Genomic DNA, 10,018 nt, shown 5'->3' on the forward strand with positions numbered 1-10,018 from the left:
TCTAAATTTCGTTCACTGAAAAAATATATATTTTTGTAATTTCTTTTCTGTTTTAATGTTGATGGATCTTTTTGGTATGGGAAATATTTGAGTCGTTCTGTTTTCCAATTGAATTTCGAAAAGAGTTCTGCAAATTTAGAGCCATGTATCAGACTGATCTGATCAGAAGACACTTTTGTTTACCATTTTTGCTGTTGCCTAACCGTCAGAGATGAACACTTTTCATTGGCTACGGAAGCGATAAATAGTCTGGACAGATAGTCTTGTTTGCTACGAGAGTTCCAGCTCAAAACGTTCTTCTCTGGACTTGTGCTGTCTCTAAATCTTCCATAACTTTTCAATATTATTTCTCCGTGAACTAATCAAAACCGTAGAATTTACTTTGAGCGCAGAGTAATGTTAAAATTTAATGCTTCAGTGATTTATAACTTACTTAAAGTTAGATGTTATTTAGGTCATAGGGTCAAATTTCCTTAGAATTTTCTAATGTTCCAAATACTCCAGTCCCTAAAGCTGTGCGTCAATAATAGTTGACATGTACGATATTCACACTAATACCTTAACTTTCACCAGAGAAGCTAATTATAATTCAGTACAACGACTCTTCACATTCTCTGTACAATGCTCAAAAGACTTAACTAAAAACATCATCTTCTAGCATACATTTTACATACTATCGTCGCCTTTTAAGGCGTTAGTGCTTATTTTAGTTATTTATTTACAAATTAGCTGAATACTTGGGCAGTTGCGGAGACAACAGGACACAAAGTCCCCCACTGGTTTACACACCTGTACTGACACCTAGTACTGTCATTAAAAGAAATGCCGTTTGCTAGAAATCCTAAGTATAAGAAGTTTATTACTTGGAGAATATTTAGACGCTTAAAAGTACTTTAATTGAATAAGTAATATTTTAGTTTCAGAGGCATGTATGCAAGCTTCTTGGTTTTCGAGTTTTTTAGTTTTTTGCACATTGCTAAAATAGGTATATTTATGTGAAATAGTTATTTTTCATAGTTTTCTCTCAAATTTTTCTGATGTTAGTTTTATTTTGTAGAAAATAATTTTTTCAGCGTGGACGTTTTAATCTTTAAAGTATAGTCTTTTGCAGTTTTAGATGTGTGATTCATGTGGAAATCATGGAACGACGACCTTTAGCAGAATTGTCACAAGGATTGTGACTTCTTTAAGTGAAAATAGTGCCACAATACCTTGGCTTAGTTGGAAAACAGTTATAAAAACCGAAAAAGAGAAATGAACTACATTTTTGAAGGGAACAACCAGTGACCTGTTCTAGTGCGAGAACTTGAAAAACGTTAGCCTAACCTTTTTCAAGTTGTAAATCATTCTGACCCTGTCCATCTATGGACTGAGACAATCAGGACAATTTTAATGCACGCTGGTGGTAATTAATGCAAATGTTAATGCAAAAACGTTTTGGGTTTTCTGGAGTGATACCTAATCTCCGTGACACTTCTCCTGTAATGCTAGCATAATTAGGGCCAGTTATTTAAACAAAGTCTAACTTAGGCCGTGGCTTAAGGCGGTCAGTGGGCCTCCAAATCTGTTAATAAGTGTTTTATTTTAAGTAGATAAATAGCTTTCTAGTCTGGTATGCAAGCCTTCTTGCTACCGTCAGCCGCAGCCAATGTTTAGATATGATTGGTGGTAAAATTAAAACGGCTTAGAACGTGGTTCTGTTAAAAACCGTCTAAAAACTATCTTTTAATGACTGACGCTTAGTGTTTGGTAAATTCTGCCGCGCTTTTTCGCGACTAGAATTTAGCGGCTATTTTGTCGTGGTTTTGTTGTTGTTGTTGTTCTTGTTGCTGTTGTTGTTTTGTTTACATGATTTAAGGGGCTTTTCTCCACTTTTAAAACAAGATTAAGAAATGTTAGAAACCGCAGCACACCTAGTGTATAACACTTATGTGCAAACTGATAATGAACATATGCGAAGTAATCAAATTTTCGCAAAATTAAATTAGTTTATAGGAAGCAAAGACATAGCAAAAAAAAAATGTAAAGACCATCGTCAAATAGTCATCCCAACGACACGTTTATTTTTTAAAGAGAGCATGTTGCTCTTTACAAGCAGTAGCGTTATAAAGTGGTTATTTGCGTTGTAATATGAATGACCTAGTAGACAATAAAATACAGTTTGTTGAGAAAATCTCAGTGTCCTTTTTCCATATGTGTTGTTTTCCCTCGTGATAGGATAATATTTTCAGAACTAAACTTTAGAATCAAGGTTTTTCGTCACGCAGCTAGACTCAAAAGAGAAAGCTAAACTACAAAGTGAGTTAAGCGAGCTTACTGCACCATGTTGCCAACGATCATACGTTTTTACAGAACGCTGTGGTCGAGAGGATGTTTGGTGGGTTAGAATTTAATAGCAACACCCCCATTAGCTCCTATTCAATATTAAGGCACAGAGAATTACTTATATCAAGTTTTCTTGACAAAAATGTTTCCAGCCATTGTAAGGAATGGGTATTTTACCATTTCTCTAATCTTCCAATCTCTCTCAGTGATTTTTGGAGCAGTATTCATTGCAATGCCATTTCCAACCGTTCCCTCGCTTTCAGCGCGAAGTTACAGATCAGGAATGTTTGATTATGGTCACTGGCCAAAATCTCTTTATACATTTTCGTCCTTAGATACCCACCCGTCATGCCCAAGCCCCGCAGGCCAATAGAGGCGGGCGGTCCCGAGAACGAGAACGCTACAGCTAGTCCCCAAGACCTTATGGTTGCTCTCGGATCCCAGTGGAAGAGAACGACTAGGAACTGCTTTTCATCCTCTGCTTAAGATAAAAACGTTTTGTTCTACCCGGATCTCGAAATTTTTAAAACTAACGCCAACTACTGAAAATACGATCCTTGCGATGAGAACGAAATCCAGCAACTCAGCCCAGAACGCTACAGAGGAACTTTCTGTATTTGCTTAGTTTCTAATCTATCCCGCATGATGTGAGTAAATCTGTTGAGCCCCGAAAAGTGTCGCCTTCCGGAGGGTTGTCTTCTTTTGCTAATGCGCATGTGTTCTGCGCATCTCGGGATGGCGTACTAAAACAAACATATATTTCTGCGGTTTATGTTAATGCGACAAACGCAGATCCTTGCAATGGTTATTAAAATTCAAAAGAAAACTAGCGTTTAATACACACCACGCGTTTTTCAGAGATAATTACGTTTCAGTTTGAAAAGAAAAAGTCGTACATCGTTATGTATTTTAAAGCTCTTTTAGAATTATTTTTGTTTAATTATCTCTGACATGTATACGCGCGGCAAAAGTTGTTACCTCAATTTTGTTTTATTCTAATAGCTTTTGATAAGATTTGCTTTTCTCACATAGTCATAAAGTCATTAAGTAGTCAGCCCCAAAACTGAAATAGTGGCAAAATTACGAGAGCTGCAAGTGTCCATGGCAAGGTCACGGCTCCCTAGAACCTTAAAACGTTTGACTGCGAGTCACCTTCTCAGTGACCGCTACCAATTCTACCATTCTCAACAAGATTTGGCTCAATGTTCTCCAGAGATCGTACCCTAGTGAGTATAATATCCTTATTGTCAAAGTCCACCCCAGAGGTAATGGTACCAACGGATACAGCATGAGATTCCAGCCCAAAATGGCTACTTAGACCCACCTCTTGTCTCCAACGGCAACGGGAACAACATGAGCAGAAAACACGCGAAAGGATCGCCGTGAAACCGCGACGGTAGCTCTGGTTAAACGTGAAATAAGTGAAAAAATTCAGGGCGCCATTGCAGTGGACAAGGTACTGAGCAACAAAGCGAAAGTTCTTTGAAAGGCAAACTCGGCCGTCGCTGAAAATATCAATCGATACCCACACGACAAATGGTGACATTGACAGGAAGAACACCACTATGATGGCTAAGGACATCTTCAGTATGTTGCGATTTCTTTTCTCGCGGCTGAAGTGCACCACTAAATTTCTCACACCGTAGAGGGGTTGTCCTCGAAGCTTTTTCACGATCAGTGTATACAGTGTCGTTATCACACCCAAAGGTATTATAAATATGATTATTATCAACAGCAGGAAGACGATCTTTGTTACAGGACGTGACCAACCCACGAAGCAATAGGTTTGGCCACTGAATGTTTCAATTTTGAAACCGTATAGGTAAGGGAGATGGATGAGTGCAGACGTGAACCATATCAGTGAAATCACGTATTTTACTCTTGGCTTGATACGTGCTGCTTTTAATGGAAACCACACGGCGTAGAAACGGTCCACGGATATTGCGACCAAACTTTGCACTGACACTGCTGTTGAGATGTCTTGGAAGAATGCGGTAAGCTTGCAAAGGGCTTCCCCGAAGGCACCATCGATTAACCATCGGAGATTTCCGTAGAATATTTCGACGTTTGCCCGAGGCATGGCGAAGATAGGGACGAGCAGATCGGACACGGCCATGTTTACGATGAGCAAGTTCGTGGTCGTCTTCATTTTGTCGTCTCGACAAACCACCATTATGATCAATGTGTTCCCAAGCAGTGAAAAAGCGAGCAGCACAGAGTAAGCCAGTGTTTTGCAGACCTTAGCTGCCAGGGCATCTTCGGTGATGATGCAGGATGTGATTTGCTCATTCACATCAGTTGTGTTGTTTGTCATCTTGATCACTGTTCATACACTTTACCAAACAAGTGTCGGGAGGAGCTGTAAAAAAAAAAAAACCCTGAAATTAATAAGGATCGTGAATGATAAACCAGAGTTTACCATACAAATATTCTTCTTAGCTTGTTAGTATCAAACTGTCAATAAAGGTGTTCTTTGAAATGTTCTGCATACTTTTTTCAACCCACCCACCCACCCAATCCCTTGTTTTACTTTACTTTATTTTTATTTATTATTATTGTTTTTACTTTTTCTATATTTGTATTGTAGAATTTTGGATGGACCAGCAAATATCGTTCTTATCGTGCGTTAAAACACTAAAACAAAGAAACTTCTTTAACCCAGTTAGAGATCTCCTTATATGTAACGATCCAGTTATGTATAGTCCCCATTGTACGTTTTTTACGGTTATACTGAAAGTTATTAAAAACCAGATCCTTGGATATTGCAATTCCCGACTAGAGCTTTGATTGGTCTAGTGGCCATGGGATATTTAACAGATATACCATGGCCGCTAAGCCAATCAAATCCCTGGAATGGCATCAGTACAATGATTCAGTTATACCTTGGCCGAGAAATAGCAGCCATTAAATCTTTTTATATTTCTTGTAAAATGAAATGGCTGGATCTAGCAATACTTCTTGGCTGTTCTGAAAAAAAAAAAAATTTATTCCACTCGTGCATCTTAGATGGACGATGATTTTAGTCTTGTTCAGCTATCTATCATGTGATGTGCATCGTACGCTCGCAGAGTTTTGAATTGTTACGTTTTTTACGTTTTGGTCTCAACAGCTGCCTAGACATGTTCTTAACCAAATTCAGCCTAGTTGTTTTATATTTTTCCTTACTAAAGGAAGACAGTGGACAAAAATACATATTTGTTTACCAGCCCTTCGACCGTCCAATCCGCGAATTCTACTCGCAGGATACAAGCCCACAGGAAGTCTCATTCTAAGAAGAATTAAACGTTTTTCGCTTGCCTCAACTATAAAAATTATCATGACTTGGTTTCGTCGACACGTTGCTGATAGCGAAAACTGATATTTTATCGACATACATTAATTCTCGTTAAGGACGGTACCTACTATTGTTACTGCGCATACGTTCTGCGCATCTCGAGATACTCGGGTTTCCTATATGGGTGGTGCCTACTAATACAGGAATATTTTTGCGCGGTTTAAAACTATTCGGAGAAAGCAAAACTTAGCAAACGCTTTTGGTATCTCGAAAGAAAATTGGGGGTAACCATGCATTTTTCAGAGATAATTAAGCTTCAATTTAAGAAAAAATGCCATATTTTGCTTCATATTTGGGGGCTTTTTAGAGATATTATTGCTTAATTATCTCTGAAAAATGCGCGCCTACCCCCAATTTTCTTCTTGGATTCCAATAGGCCTTCCTAAGATCTGCTTTTCCCGCATAGTCATAAACCGCACAAAAAATACTTCGATATTAGTAGGCACCGTCCTTAAAAAGTCGTATTTTGGCGCATGCTAATGGTGATAAGCGAAAAGCCATTAAAGCCTCTCAACAGTTCTTATCTAAATTATAATTGACCTATATTGGAGTCTTCAAGTATATCGTATATCTAATGCCACATGCATCCGGGCAGGGTTTTGATTTCTTGTTTTGCTTCACAATGAATTTGCAATCGGCCTATGCCGACTCAGTTAACTGTAATCTCTTAATCTTCAAAAGTCAATAAAATATTTAAAACTATTCACGGAATCACGTAAACAGAACAAGGCAATTTACTGATCGCTAAGAGGACCTGTCTTTGTGAGAGTAAGGTTTCGCAGTGTGGTTTGCAAAAACATTTTTTGCTCCAGTTTAAACGGAGAAAACTCGTCAAGATAACCGTAACACGAAGAGGTATTCACTTTTATTTTTTATTTTTACCGTGACGCAAACGCTCCATATGCATACAATATAAGTAGATTTAAAGAAAATAATGATTGGTGTTAAACTGTTTTTAATTGGATGTTGTTATAAATAATCACCCTTACCCACTTGATGCTAGATTTTTCACATTCCTTTCTGGATAAATTACAACTCGGAGCAATAACTGAATTTTCCTCCTTTGCAAGAAAAGAAAACGAAGTCTTTCAGCATGTCTCGACCTAGACCAAATCGGTTTGATAGCATGGAAATATACATAGAAAAATGATATATGATCAGAAGTCCTAGGTCTTTGATGTTACCGGCCAAAGCTGTCAAAGAACTGGTTCTTTACTAGCAAACGAAGTTGTTGCGGGGCCTACTGACAAAGTCGATTTCGCTCAGGCCAGCTCGCTGAATAAATAGTCATTCGATAATTAAACGTTGTCTTCTGTAAACTACCGTGTCAAGAGAAGGCAAAGTGAGACCGTTTAGCCATGCCTAGGGTACATTACAACTTTAACCCTCTTATAAACAGATTCATTGCTGTCTTGATTGTTTGGAGTCACACGTCGTTTAAATAATCGGTCTATGGATGCCGCTGAGCAAAAGATTTCTGTCGTAGGCATCAGTCGCAAGCGAATAGAAAGCCTACAGTCCCAGGTCGGCCTCAATGACTATATTCACAATGCGAATATTCATAATTGTCAACCCGGTCAATCCGACTTATTGCACTAAAAATTCAACTTGATCACATAACTACACGGACACATTTCGCCAAGCACAAACCGTTGTAAGATGTGTTTTCCAATGAAGAACGTAAGTATTAAAAAAACTCTGGATTGCCTACCTGCCTCCGTTAGTTGTATCTTCTCAAATGCTTCGCGTGACTTTCTTTTCGTCGAGGTATAGCTTCCCAAAACAACAGGAAGGTTATAAGCCTTGTCGCCTTGGACGGGAAGTCGAATGTACAGAGTGTATCAAAAGTGTTTACCAGCTGTAACTAGGAACTTGGCTGTCTAATCCGACGCTAGAATGAAGAAGTATTATGTACTCTCAGATCGAGGAATGCGTCAAAAAATGACGAATGCAATTACCGTCTTAACTCAAATTTTCCACACGCCGAACTACAAAGTTGGGAAGAAAAGCAATTAACAAAGTGTTTGCGCGTAAATTGTTTGGAGTGTCACCAATTAAGCCACACCGCATTACACTGTCAGGACATGACAATCACATACTAAACACTGCGATTCGCTCGCAAATCGACAAAGCGTTAATTAACGATCAGAAATTTAATTAAAACTCTTTAAAATACTCCCAGCTCAAAATAGGACAGGATGCATTCTTAAAGGGTGTCCCCGTTGTCTTGGAAACTGAATCTTCATCACGTATACAAGCGGGTTTGCTTTGCTTCTTAAAAACTCTTTGAAATACTCCCAACTCAAAAATAGTACAGTTATTTTTGTTCTCTCCGTTTTTTTTTTGTGTGTGTGTGTGTGATTTAATTTTTTTTTGTGGCTTGGAAAAGAAAAATTAAAATTAGTCTTCTGTAAGTTTGATTGTACGTCAATGGCGAGCTAAGCTCTCTCAACTAATGACGAGAATACGTTTGATCTGCAGCTTGCGTGTCATAAAATTGATCTTGGTTTTTCTGTCTTTTTTATTTTTTTTGGTAGCTTAGGATATATTTTGTGGGATTTCAAGTTTTCATGAGAGTCATGTCACACGGGTGGCTATATGGCGGCGTAGCCGTCGTTGTCAAAACTTGTCACCATTGTTTTACTATACCTGAAATAGGCATTAGGCGGATGTCGAGAGCTAAGCGATCTAGATCACTTATGCGATTCAAGAGAACAAATCATGAACAGCTAGCTGAGTTAGCGGCAATCACAAAGTAAGAGATTACTTAGGAGGGCAGCGTATGTCCTAAATACAATAAGAGGCTATCAGCAACTTAACTAACTTGAAGTAGCTTAGCGTACTTCCACGATAAAAACAGCGCATCGACATACATTTTATAAATTTACATTTTTTTTAATTAGAAGTTTGACAGTAGGTAAGCAAAGCGTCATTATTTTGTGTCATGGTTGCTGTATACACGACTGTAAAGCATACCGGGCAAAAGCTACACAAATAAAAGGACACCTTCAAATGACGTTTTGGACGTGAGTCTAAAATAGGGTCGCGCTGAAAAGCCTTTTTTTTGTCTGTGACTTTTCATCTGGCGCCGGGCCCTTTCCTTGAAACAGAACCCAACTTTCTATTGCATAACTCTCGTTTGTAAAGCGTCCGGGCAAAGCGCAACCAGAGTAATGCGACGATCAATTCGAAACTCAACATCCCCTTTGGGGGAGGGTGGGTTCTTCCCCCGGGTATTTCAACTTTTGAAGATAAGGTTGTTCAAATTCGATCCCGCCAAACGGGGCCTAAAGCCGTTTAAATGCCCTACCCTGGTAAGTGTTCCAAGGCCTTTTCTCAAGGACAAATTTTCGACTTCAATCAATCTCTTTTGATGCTCTGTAGACAAAGATATATTAACGACACCTTCATTATCGTAATTAACGTAGCATGCTAGCATTATCGTTCGCGGTCCTTTGCAGTTTTCACGTCTACTTTATTTTTTGGGGCCGTAGGTCTTTACAGATCCGATATGCTGTGCCTTTTAAGCATGGTTTTGTCCATGCGTTTCAATGTTAAGATGGTTTTGTCCATCTACATTCAGTTGACTTTGCGAGACAGGAATTCGATGCTTTGTCTGCTTTCTCCCTGGGGCACGTGATGTGGCAACGCGTGATTCGGGGAGCGGGCAGGTTCAAAGTTCGAGACTTGATAGGACATGGGTTTTGTTGCATTTTATTTGAGCTGGCTCTGTCGCTGGTTTCATATAGAACTGCTACACCGTGCTGACGAGTTCCAATAAGAACGAAACAGCTGTCCACGGTTGCAGCCTTGTTTTGTCGGTTTCTGTCGGGTTGTTGTCTCGCAAAGTCAACTCTTTCACGTAGTATCATTTGCCCATTTTTTTAGATAACCGGGCTTGGAAATCAACTTTCATTACGTTTATCATCCGTCAGCGGATAAAACTGTCAATTTCTTGGTTCTGTTGCCTTGAAATGTTCTCAGAATTCAAAATAATTTCAACGGCTTTTCTATGATTGACGTCCACCAAAACGCAACTTTATCGGAGTCTTTTGAAGGCGATAGGTCGCGTGTTATTGGTAACCGCTGTAACGTCAACTCATCCGTATACTAAATAAAATTAAATTCATCGTGGAAGTGAATCTCCTTGATGGAATAGCAGAATAAAATAAAATTATGGTAATCTCAATTCAGTTTGCAATTTTGAGGTTTTAATTTTACTCCTGAAAAAATTAAGTAGCTCGAGCCAAGCGAGCAATTACTAAATGAGATGGACGTTCGATACAATTTTATCACAAGACGGTTACAGTCGCGTCGCTTCGTAAATATTCATTACGAATCAATGTATGTTTTTCAGCC

At 38.8% G+C, this 10,018-nt stretch overlaps 1 protein-coding gene across 2 annotated transcripts; it reads right to left on the reverse strand.

Annotated features, from left to right (window-relative positions):
• Nucleotides 1-148: 148 nt before the first annotated feature.
• Nucleotides 149-7,780, reverse strand: LOC146453023 (neuropeptide SIFamide receptor-like). Of its 2 annotated transcripts, none has more exons than XM_085097111.1 (2): nt 7,371-7,780; nt 149-4,684 (listed from the first exon to the last, which is right to left on the reverse strand). In XM_085097111.1, exon 2 carries the CDS (start codon nt 4,637-4,639, stop codon nt 3,482-3,484), a length of 1,158 nt encoding a protein of 385 aa, XP_084953237.1. In that variant the 5' UTR covers nt 4,640-4,684; nt 7,371-7,780; the 3' UTR covers nt 149-3,481. The 2 variants fall into 2 exon arrangements, with proteins under 2 accessions (XP_084953237.1, XP_084953236.1); XM_085097110.1 differs by lacking the exon at nt 7,371-7,780 and adding an exon at nt 5,208-5,398.
• Nucleotides 7,781-10,018: the final 2,238 nt, after the last annotated feature.

Source organism: Pavona decussata, unplaced genomic scaffold, assembly GCF_977016875.1.
Source record: "Pavona decussata unplaced genomic scaffold, jaPavDecu1.1 SCAFFOLD_353, whole genome shotgun sequence".
NCBI classification, from domain to species: Eukaryota; Metazoa; Cnidaria; class Anthozoa; order Scleractinia; family Agariciidae; genus Pavona; species Pavona decussata.